The following is a 12,226-nucleotide window of genomic DNA, read 5'->3' as shown; positions in this document are numbered from 1 at the left end:
TGATGCATGCTCAACCTTGGAACAACAGGGCTCTGAGATACAGGGATCCAGGCATAGCCTGAAGAGGGGAAATAATACTAAAATGCTTGACTGTCTTATGAATATTGGTTTTCCTTGCCTACTATTGTAAAATAGGCACTAGAGTGGGATAGAAAAGAATGTTGGGAAACATGATTAGAAAAAACTTGTAAGCCTGTCTTCAGCCTATAAATGATTGGAAACCTAAAAGGGGTTCTAGAACTTGCCCAGTAAATAGGCCTCGTGCAAAGCCTTTACAGAATGTAGGACCTTAGGTGGAATCCCGAGTTCCGCCCAGAACCTTCTGGGGTGGGACATTCCCACTAGCAAGGACAAGCAGACCAGCCTAGAACAGCTAGAGCAATAGAAGATACATCTTCTAAGAAAGATCATCAGGAAAAACCCAAAACAAAAATGTCAGCATGACTGACTACTATAAGAATAAGCAAGCTGTTCACCAGGAAGCCATCAAGGCAAGCAATCAAGTTCCTTAAGGACAAACTCTCCTCTAAGACTGAAACTCAAAGGGAACACACAAACAGGCATGTAAGCTTGCTGTCAACCACACTGGTCTACTGGTGAGTGGAAGAGGGGGAAAGGCAGCAATGAAGAAATGGGCTGAGTTCAGCCACAGTCCATTGAATATCGCTGACCTGGAGATGAGAGAGAGAAGAGGAAGGGCTGGTTGGTCCAAAGTGTGGTGAGACTTTAGGACATTTGAGCCCATGGACAAGAACATAGTCACAGAGGGCTAGAGCTGAGAGTGAAACATTCAGCTGATATGAAGTGAGGGGAGAAGTACAAGAACACCCAAATTTGCAGATAGTACCCATATGACCTAACCTTGATGGCTTGATAATCAGAACTCGACCTGAGGAAGATTACCAAAAAAAATTTTTTTTTTTTGGTAAAGGAAACAAGGGTAAATTGCTACAATTTGATGAACCTGACCTATACTCATGGCGGTAGCAACTCTAAATACCAACAGAGAGGGAAGGAATCTTCACATCAAGTATCAACGCTATCCCCTGTGTACACAGGGTAGATAGGGATGAGCAACTTAGACACTAGCTACTTAAAATGAGGGGGCAAAAAAGGCACGAAATGTCTGGCTTACAAGGTTTCAAGAGGGAGTTTAGTTTAAGAGTATGGGGGAGAAGAAAGAGTACCCATTGAATAGTTTTCATCTTGTCTAGATGGCTCTCGTAAAGAGAGATGGAGATAAGATTCATATGATTCAATAGTGAATAATAGTTATCATGACTAATTGCGACTGTCACAATAGTAAAGATAGAAGTTTTTTTTAACAAAAACAGGGGAGTAGTTAAACTTACAGTCCAGAAACAGAGGCCCGTAAGACCATCAAGGGAGAAGAACACAAGCAGAATATGGGAACTTATCCAGAGAAGCAGCGACACCAGAGACAGAGGCAGAGATGGGGTCATGGAGACGGGGAGTAGCTGAGGACTCTAGATTCATGGTAATGGAAGGACTAAGAGCTGGTGGCCAGGAGGCAGACTTGCAGAATGTGCCCTTTGGAGGTATAAATTATTACATGTGCCTTAATGTTTTTTTGTTTTTAAAAAAGCTACAGTGAATAGAGAGAAATAGTGTTAACTGATGGTATATGGAGAGGATTATAATCATTGTAATGAAACAAGGTGTATGATTTGTTGAACGTAAAACTGATGATGTGCCCTGTAAACTTTCACACAATCCACAATAAATACCTTAAAAAAAACCAAAATCAATAGGACAAGAAAGAAGGAAAAGATCAAAATGGATGTCAGAAGACTCTGAAATGTGCATCCCATCATAGAGATGCTAAAGCAAATGGAAGAAATGAGGAAGTTAAAGAGCTTAGCAGAAAGTTTCAAACGGCAGATTGAGAACAAAAAGTCAAGCATTCTACTGAAATGTGCAAAGACCTAGAGTTACAAAACCAAAAGGAAGAACACACTCAGCATTTACTGAGCTGAAAGAACTGAAGAAAATAAATTCTAGTCTCAACTTGCAGTACAGAAAGATCGTATGGGCAAATATAAATGATGCAGAAAGCATCAAAAGAAGATGGAAGGAATGCACAGAGTCACTGTACCAAAAAAGAAATGAATGATGTTCAACCATTTCAAGGAAAAACATGTGATCAAGAGTCCATGGTACTGAACGAAGAAATCAAGATGCATTGAAGGCAATGGCAAAGAACAAGGCTCTGGGAATTGATGGAACACAAATTGAAAATTTTCAACAAACTGATGCAGCACTGGAGGCACTCACTCATCTATGCTAAGATATCTGGATGACAGCTACGTGGCCAACTGATTGCCCATTCCAAAGACAGGTGACTCAACTGAAAGCATAAATAATTGGATAATATCATTAATATCACACAGAAGCAAAAGTCTTCTAATGATAATTCAAAAACATCTGCAACAGTACATTAACAGGAAACTGCCACTCATTGCTGAAGACAGATGGATCTTGGCTGAAAGCAGAGAATACCTTCTGATATTTACCTTCTTTTATTGACTCTGAAAAGACTTTTGAATGTGTGGATCACGGCAAGTTAGGGACTACATTGCAGAGAACGAGTATTCTGGAATATTTAATTGTGCTCATGAAGACCCTGTACATAGACCAAGAAGTAGTCACTTGAACAGAACAAGGGGACATTGAATGGTTTAAAATTAGGAAAGGTGTACATCAGGGTTGGATTCTGTCACCATGCTTAATATGTACGCTCAGCAAATAATTTGAGAAGCTGGATTATATGATAAAGGACATCATATAATCATGGCATCAGGATTGGAGGAAGACTCATTAACAACCTGCAGTATGCAGATGATATAACCTTATTATTATAATTTTTTAACCCTATTTTTTGAAAGTGAAGAGGACTTAAAATATTTACTGATAAAGATCAAAGACCACAACCTCCAGTTGGTTGTACATCAATGTAAAGAAAACAAAAATCCTCACCACTAGACCAATAAATCATGATAAGTGGAGAAAAATTGAAGGTGTTGATAATTTAATTTTGCTTGGATTCAATATCAACTCCATGGACTCAGCAGTCAAGAAATCAAACCACGTGTTGCATTAGGCAAATCTGCTACACAAGACCTCTTTAAAGTGTTCAAGAGCAAAGATGTTAGTCTGATGACTCAAGCATGCTTTCTCCAAGCCATGATATTTTCAATAGCTTCATATGCATGTGGAAGTAGGACAGTGAATAAAGAAGACCGTAGAAGAGTTGATGCATTTGAGTTATGGTGTTGGAAAAGATTGAAAGACTGCTAGAAGAACAAACAGGTCTGTGTTGAAAGATGTACAGTCAGAATGCTGATTGGAATTTAGGATGGCCAAATTTTGTTTCTCACACTTCGGACATATTATCAGAAGGGCCCAATCCCTGGAGAACGACATCATGCTAGGTAAAGTGGAGGGTCAGCAAAAAAACAAAACGATACACACAGCATGAAGAGAACTATTTGAGAAAAAGCATGTATGTGGAAACAGACCAAAGGGGAAAAATCCAAAATATATTGTTTGAGGTAATGGAATTAAAAGTAATTATTTTTCTAAAAATAATTTTGAGAGTTGTATTTGTAATTAAAACAAGCAAGCAAAAACAACTAATAACTCAGTATGTAAAGCACTGCGACAATGAAGCTCTGAAGAATAAAAGTGTATATAAAACATGGTTCTGCTAAAGGATCATAAAAATATTTTGTTTTAGTTTGGATATTTGAAAATGTAAAGGTAACTATGTTGTTGTTATTAAGTGCCATTAAGTTGGTTCTGACTCGTATCAACCCTACATAGGGCTTCTGAGGAACAGCTGGTGAGTATGAATCACCGTTCTTGTGGTTCAAACCAACATTGGGGTCCAGTGCTTATCTTACAGCGCACCAGACCAGTACTGAAGCTTCAAGTAAACGTTGGCAGGCATTGAACCTCAAAGAAAATTCACAAAAATTACCTACCTCATAGCAGTATTGTTGAACTTTATGTAAAACTTTGTTTAGGTCCTTATTCAGCTGTTCAAGCTCTAGAACAATAGTTGCATATCTCCGCTGAAATTCAATGCTTATGGGCATGGAATATGACTTCTGAGAAGAAAAAATAAATCAGATTTTTATAAGGATTTTTTTCTATTTTTTAAAGTAATGCATTGTCAATGATCAAATAGGAATCTTGACCTGGACATCATATATTACAAGTTATTTAAACTGTCTATATTCAATTCTTTGCATGATAATGTCAATTGAAATTTAGGAGATAATCCTTGTTCCTAGAAGCATCATTATGCCTGCCAGTTCATCAAAAAAATTTAAATTATATTATATAGAGAAAGCTACAGAAAGTAAATACAGCAAAACGTTAATTATTGTTGTTGTTGTTAAGCGCCATCGAGCTGATTCCGACCCATAGCAATCCCGTATAAGGGATTCCAAGGAGCAGATGGTGAGCTTGAACCCCGACCTTGCCGTTCAAACAACTTTGCAATCTGATGGATTATTCCACAGCGCCACACCAGCACTCCAAAATTTTAATAGTTGAATTTATATGCATTTCCTTGTATTTGTTTTCTTTTTAAAACTTTTTCATAGGTTTGTTATTTTTTTTTAAAAACTTGAAGCATTCTAGTTATTTAAAGTCCAGTGATTCTCTCCCTGAAATCAATTCAATATAGCCTAATGGCTTAGAGCTTGGATGCTAAAATCAGATTGTTGTTATATGCCGTCGAGTTGGTTCTGACCCATAGCGACCCTGTATAGGGTGTCCGAGGATGTAAATCTTTACGGGAGCAGAAAGCCTCATCTTTGTCCCACGGAACAGCTGGTAGTTTTGAACTGCTGACCTTGCGGTTCACAGCCCGATTCATAATCACTACGCTACCAGAGCTCCTTTAAAATCCAGATTGTTGTTAAGTATCGTGGAGTTGGTTCCAACACATAGTGACCCTGCACAGGGTTTCCGAGGCTGTAAATCTTTACGGGAGCAGAACACCTCACCTTTCTCCTGGAAGAACCGCTGGTAGTTTTGAACTGCCGACCTTGAGGTTAGCAGCCCAATTCGTAACCACTACGCTACCAGAGCTCCTTTTTACACATATTCAATTCCCAAATCCATTGCCAATGAGCTGTGTGATCTTTCTCTCTGTGTATCTTATTTACCTTATCTGAAAAATGGTGATAATAAAAAATATTTATCTAATGGAATTATTACAAGGATTAAGTATATAGTGTCTATATGGATCGGAACCAACTCGACGGCATTTAACAACAACCACCATATAGATACTGATCACTGAATATTAGCTGTTATTATCCATCACACAGCTTTATATTTGCTCCCTACCAGCAGGGTTGGAGGATCAAATCCACCAGCCACTCCCTGGAAATCCTATACAGGATTGTTTCGAGTTGAAACAGACTCCATTGCAATTAACAACAACAACCAGCATATATAAATGGGCTTTGTTTTCTTTCTTGTCCTTCCATGCCACTGATAAGTTACACTCAACATTCCACTCCAGCTACAAAGGCTAGCAATGAGACTTCTCAAGTCAAGTCAAATTTGCCATCTCCACCACCTAATTCCCAAGAAAGTAGACAATTATATTCCGGGGCAACTGTTCCTTCTAGAAAAGTATGGTTAGGAAAAGAAAGAACACTAGATAATACAGGAATAAAACTCAGAATTATAGATTTTTCCAGCTACTGGAAACCTTAGAGATCACCTACATCATCTTTTGTCATTTTATGGATGAAAAAAAATGAGGCCTTGAGAAGTTAAATGCCATGTAATAGCATACAATGACTTGATGGTGATGATTATGATGACATCTAACATGTTGACTAGAGCTGACCAATGGCCAAGGACTGTTTTAAGTAATTTATGGAACCCAAATTGAATCCTCATTGCTATGCCAGGAGAAGGATACTATTATTTTATCTTATTTTACAAATGAGGAATGTAGGCCCACGTCTCACAGCTAATAACTGGTAAACGTGTTGGGCCAAGCCTTCCAGAATTCCTCTGCTACTGTGGACTGAAGTGCTGAAAGGAGGAGAAGAGGAGAGAGAAAGGACAAGTTCTATATAGCCTAGAATCACAGCCTATTTTTAGCTTATTGGTGGTGCTTCCTGGACTGTTTTCCAAAGCTAAGCCTCAGGTTTTTTTTTTTTTTGTGGTATTAAGCCCACTAGATTATAAATGCAAGGGTAAGGTTTACAGAGAAGATCATCAGTTTTACATCCTACAAATCACACACATTGTTTTATCTCAATGATTGCAAACTACTCCATGTAACAAGTTTTCCTGCTACCTCCCTGTGGTTTTTCTTTCCATCCCTCCTCCTTTCCCATCCCCTCTCAACTTTGTCGTTTTGTAAATGTTGCCCTTTTGTTCCTGAATAATTGGCCATTCAACAGTGAGCATACTTTAATTTACTAGTGTTGTTGTCCCCCCTATATACTTATCTTATTTACTGCTTGGCTAAAAATTGGGCTATGTGGGTGAGTTCTGTTCCAGACCTGAAGGGTGATTGAGAGCCCAAATCTTGGGTTCTTCTAATCTCTTTCTGAAGATTACGCCCAGTCCTTTTTATAATTTTGAGTTTGTTCCACCTTTTCTCCTGCTCTATTCTGGGACCTTCTAACATGATCCCTTTCAGAGTGGTTCATACTGGTAGTCAGGCACCATCTAGTTTTTCTGGCCTCAGAGATATAGTGTCTGCTGTTCACATGTTCCATTGGAATAACTGATTCCAAGCATCTTTAAATTTGTATCACTGCTTTTTCTTCTGCACATGGAGAAACTAAAAGTTGTAACTTAGATGGCCACTCATGAGCTTTTAAGATAGCAAGGGTAAATCTTGATAGATTTTCTTAAATGACATAGGACAATTGCAGGACCTATTATTAAGTTTTAAGAAAACGGAAAACAGCAATGGTGAGAAAAAGGCCGGGAAAGTTGAGTCAAGCAATGTTCTTCTGTCAAGACAATGTACGTGCTCATTCTTTGAGGGTAACAAGGGCTGGCCTATGAGAGTTTCATTGGGAAACCTTACCCCATCCAACCTACTTGTTATGTGGATGGAATTGCAATCACTGAGATGAAACCAAGTTTCTGATTTGTTGGATGTAAAGATCATCCACCCTTGATCTTGCCCCTTTCATACGTCTTTTTATTTTAAAAATACAAAAAAACATTTATAACGAACACGATTTGAGTTTCTTGCAGATGCCAAACTGTACTGACATATAAATCAGAGCGCAGAATTCTTCTGGGAAGAGTTAAAGAGAGATGACAACATCACTTGCAGAAGTGTACAGCCCCATGGAGGATATGTCAAGAAACATACCTTAACATTTGATGTTTTGATTTTGGTTTGTTAAAGGAAGTCTATACACAGATATTACTATGCTTTTTACATGGAATGAAAAGCAATAGAAATTAATTTTTTAAAATGTAATACTGTTTATTTAACTTCAAAAATCTTTCAGCATTCTAAACATACAAAAGAAATAACAGAACATTATAAAGTGTGTTTAAGTATAGAAGGTTCTTGAACTTCCACTGATGCAGTGGCTCTTCACTTTGCTGATAATGAAGAGTTCGACATTTGTTCAAAAACAGTTGAAAAACTACCACACTTAAAAAATACCACAAAACCAAAACAGAAAACAAAACCCCAAGTACTTCTCATGCCAGCTGACCCCACTTTCCTACAGCTAAGACTGGCAGCAGATGCTCCAGTCACTACGTACAAAAATGAACATAAAGGTGATGGTTGCTAACATGGTGAATGTAATTAATGTCATTGATTTATACTTAAAAAGGCCATGTTTTGTTATGTGTATATTTAATAATTAAGAAAAACAAAAAATAATTTAATATTAGCAGTATTTTTAGCACCTCTTCAAAAATCAACACAATTGTATTGTACTTGCTAATGTAAACAATTTAAACTGCCATCTCTTAACAAAGAGCAAGCATGCAATTTATGCTTTTTTTTCTTTTGAAAACAGTATTTTACAACAGCCTTTTCTCTTGGAAACATGAAGGTTTATGTCTAAATAACAGTACCTTGGGTGAGATATAGAGAACAATGCCCCTTCTTGTCTGAAAAATATAATGGTGTGTTATTGTTGTTGTTAAGTGCCACTGAGTCGGTTCTGACTCATAGCGACCCTGCATAGGCTGTCTGAGGAGCAGTCACTATAGAGGGTTTCTGAGGAGCAGTTTGTGGTTCAAACTGACCTTGCAATTCAATGTGTATCCTACAGCACCACACCAGGATTCCATAATGGGTGTACATATTTTTAATAGTTTATTACCAATGGCCAGGTCATGGTTACCTGTTGAAATTCTTTTATTCAAAAGTTGGGGTGTTTTACACTGTGATATTTAAGACATTAACACTAATGAGTAGAGAATTGCAGATTTTGGACAAGTTGAAGATTCTCTAAAATAGATAGCTGTCCATTTGTTCTGCTGGCTGTAGACGCTTCATACTTTCTTTGGACATCATTAGATATCTTACGCTTTCAAGAACAACTCTAATGCTATATGAATTTCATCACTCTCTAACACTAGTATGTTCTGTGCATCTACCATTTCACTAGAATTATTTATTCCATTCATATTACATTTGGTTACAAATCTAATGAGGGACCTTCTGGGTATTTAGATTACTCTAACATCTAGGCTTTTATATTGTTTTCATAATTAGTCTATGGAGACAGTCACATCTGCTGTAGCCCTAGACTTCACTTGTTTGTTTCTGAATGTAAAACCACCCTGTAACAAATCCTACTTGGCTGTGATGATGTATTGTTTTAATATACTGATGAATTCCACTAGCTAAAATTTTGTTAGGATATCTGCATCTATAGTCGTGAGTGGAAGAGCTCTGATGAGCAGTGCTTAAGTGTTCAGCTGCTAACTGAAAGGTTGGTTGTTCAATCCCACTAGCTGCTCTGCAGGAGAAAAGACAATCTACTTCCACAGATTACAGCCTTGGAATCCCTATGAGGCAGTTTAACTCTGTTGCACAGGGTTGCAACAAATCCATAGTCAGGTAGTAGGCTCATGAATAAGACTGACTTGTTGTTTTCCTCTCCTGCAATGTATTTTGTTGGGCTTTGGTATCAAATTATCCAATATTATAAAACAAGCTGGAAGTGTTCTAATTTTCTCTACTCTTTTGAAGCCTTTTTGAAAGTTTATATTAATGGTAAATGTTTGGTAGAAATCACTGGTTTGGAAGAATTCATCTAGGGATATATTTCTTTGTGGGCAAGTTTTAAATTTATGATTCATTTAAAAGGTAGTTCCAGGACTACTTTGACTTTTTTTTTCTCCCTGTGTCAGTATTGACAAGTTGTATCTTTCTAGGATTTGAATTATTCAATATTCAAATATACTGACAGAAAGTTGTTTTTCCAAATCATCCTATAACTTTTTTTTAATGTCTTTTGGACTACAGTGATAGCCCCTCTTTTTTTTTCTTTTTTATGTCAATTATTTGTACCTTTCAATGACTTTTTCCTAATGTGTTGCTACGATTATCAACTTCATTAGTTCTTCCAAAGAACCAACTTTTAACTTTACTGATTCTCAATTAAATTTTCTTTTTTCCATTACATTAATTTCTTCTTTAGATTTAATAAAACATCCCAAAATACTAAATCTGTTGCCACTGAATTGATTCAGACTCACAGTTACCCTAAATAGGTCAGAGCAGAACTGCACCATATGTTTTCAAGGCTGTAACCTTTACAGAGCAGACTGCCAAACCTTTCTCTCACAAAGTGGTGAAGTGTTCGAACTATCAACTTTTGGTTAACCACCAAACACATTAACCACTGTGTCACCAGGGTTCCTTTATTAGACTCAATATGCTGTTGATTGATTTCTTGAGATGGATGCTCAAGTCACTGATTTCTCAGTCTTCAATTCAGACATGTTCTTTTATACTAATGTAGGCATGGTTACATCCCACAATTATTGATGTATGCATAGTTTAATGTTCACTTGGACAACATCCAACTGCAAATATGTCTGTAATTTAATAGTTTTTTTTAAAAAAAGAGAAAGCAGATCTCGTTTGTTTATTATTTCCCCCTAATGTTTTTAAAAGGAGCTCTGGTAGCGTAGTGGTTACAAATCAGGCTGCAAACCTTAAGGTCAGCAGTTCGAAACTACCAGCTGTTCCGTGGGAGAAAGATGAGGCTTTCTGCTCCCTTAAAAATTTACAGCCTTGGAAACCCTGTACTAGGTTGCTATGAGTCAGTTCCGATTCCATGGCACATAACCACCAACCACCCATAGTTTTCAGGGAGTCCTGGTATGGGGCTGTGGGTTAATGCACCAGACTGCAAAGCAATATGAACTACAAGGTTGATGGTTCCAGCTCACCAGCTGCTCCTTGAAAACCCTTTACAGTGTTGCTATGAGTCAGAACCAACTCGATGGCACTTAACAACAACAACAACAATGGTTTTAAAGACCCCACACCCAGACTCTTGCAGCACTGGAACACTGGGTGAGATACAGGCAGGTAAACAGAGGACTTAGCTGTGAAAGCAGATTTTTAGGTCTGTCTGGCCAGCAGCCAGTGGTGTTGGGCTCCCCGTTCCTTAGTAGACAGGGCATGTTCTACTCCCTCTCTACTCATTCTCAATCTGCCTCCATTGCTTCCAGCTTCCTCCAGCATTGGGGATGAGGATGACCGGAAGCAGGCTCCCATAAGGTTTTTTTTTTTTTTTAAATAAACAGAAATTTATTTGTTCACAGTTTAGGGGGGCTGTCGTTGTTGTTGTTAGGTGCCATCGAGTCAGTTCTGACTCATAGCGATACTTTGTACAACGGAACAAAACACTGACTGGACCTGCATCATTCTCACAATTGTTGTTACACTTGAGCCCGTTGTTGCTGCCACTGTGTCAATCCATCTCATTGGGAGTCTTCCTCTTCTTCCCTTCTCATAAGGTTTTAATATGGTGGTTACACACCATGCAAATCACACAACATTCTATTTCACAGAACATATTGTGGGTGTTAAGTGACGCATACCTGTATATAATTTTCACTATCATTAAAAACATTTTTGAAATTGCTCTTATAATTTATCATTTGACTCCTTGTTTTGTATATTCTTTAATTTTTAAACATAAAAGTTTTCTTTTCTATGTATCCTTCTGTCATTAACTTTTTTTTTCTTCATTTTTTATTTTTTATTGTGTGATAATTTACATGGGGGAACATTAGTTTTACATTCATTCTGTCATATATCGTTTCATTGCCATAATTACCATCCTGTCCATGCATCATCACCCAACCAAAGGGTATACCCCGCAGGCCTCCTCCTCTCCCCCCACGATCCTCAGCACACAGCCCCCTTCCCTCCCTGGATCTCAAGTCCTCAGCCACTCCATCTCTCCGTGTCACCCTCTCTGTCTCCATCTCAGGCCTCACTGCTTCTCTGGGTGGGGTCCCGATCTCTGCTCTTCTCCAATGATGGTCCCAGGGGCCTTCACTCCCAGACTGAAAGGTTAATCACTCCCCTCCTTGCTACAAAATATGCTCCTTTACATTTCCAGTCCTCACAATCAGTCCTGATGACAATTATTTGCCCTTGCATCACAAGAGACCCATCTGCATTTCTTTTCATCAGCCCTTCCTAGACAGGTTGGATATTACTCACTTGAGACACCACCCTCCTCCCCACCCTGTTGATCTAGGCTCCCTCTTGAAGGCTTGTAAGCCAGTCACTTCTTACCTTTGTATCCCTCCCCCCATTTTGGGTAGCTAATGTTCAAACTGCCCATACTTATACTGGACACATTGTAGCCCCTTTTTAGGTATTCCAATAAGTTTTAGGCAGAGAACGGACTTACAAGCTTTCTATGGTGATATTTCTGGCTATTCCTTTCTCTACTCTCCCGTGATTGTTTTATAATATAATGCATGGAAAACCCAGGTTCAAAATTCAGCCAAGCATCTTAACATTATTCCCCCCTTTCCCCCATTCCAACCATGTCCCAGTCTCTGTATCCCAGAGCCCTAGGTTGTGCCTACATCATTTATTACCTCTGTCCCATTTAGCTCATTCCTACCTAATTGTTCTCCCGTCTGCATTGTTCCTCCATTCCCCTCTCCCTACTTGTATATTGCCTACCTCCCCAACACCCAA

General features: G+C 38.3%; 1 protein-coding gene across 2 annotated transcripts in view; it reads right to left on the bottom strand.

The window, feature by feature from the left end:
* The window catches only part of LIN9 (lin-9 homolog (C. elegans)), a 143,367-nt gene that overhangs the window by 7,081 nt on the left and 124,060 nt on the right, over nt 1-12,226 (bottom strand). For both annotated transcript variants that reach the window (XM_006871130.1, XM_006871129.1), the window contains one exon: nt 4,005-4,130. In XM_006871130.1, coding sequence (XP_006871192.1) covers nt 4,005-4,130 — 126 coding nt within the window. The remainder of the gene's footprint in view (nt 1-4,004; nt 4,131-12,226) is intronic.

This window comes from Chrysochloris asiatica, unplaced genomic scaffold, assembly GCF_000296735.1.
Source record: "Chrysochloris asiatica unplaced genomic scaffold, ChrAsi1.0 scaffold00161, whole genome shotgun sequence".
Lineage (NCBI taxonomy): Eukaryota > Metazoa > Chordata > Mammalia > Afrosoricida > Chrysochloridae > Chrysochloris > Chrysochloris asiatica.
The sequence above is the reverse complement of the archived record's forward strand: the minus strand, read 5'-3'. Positions and strand labels throughout refer to the sequence as shown.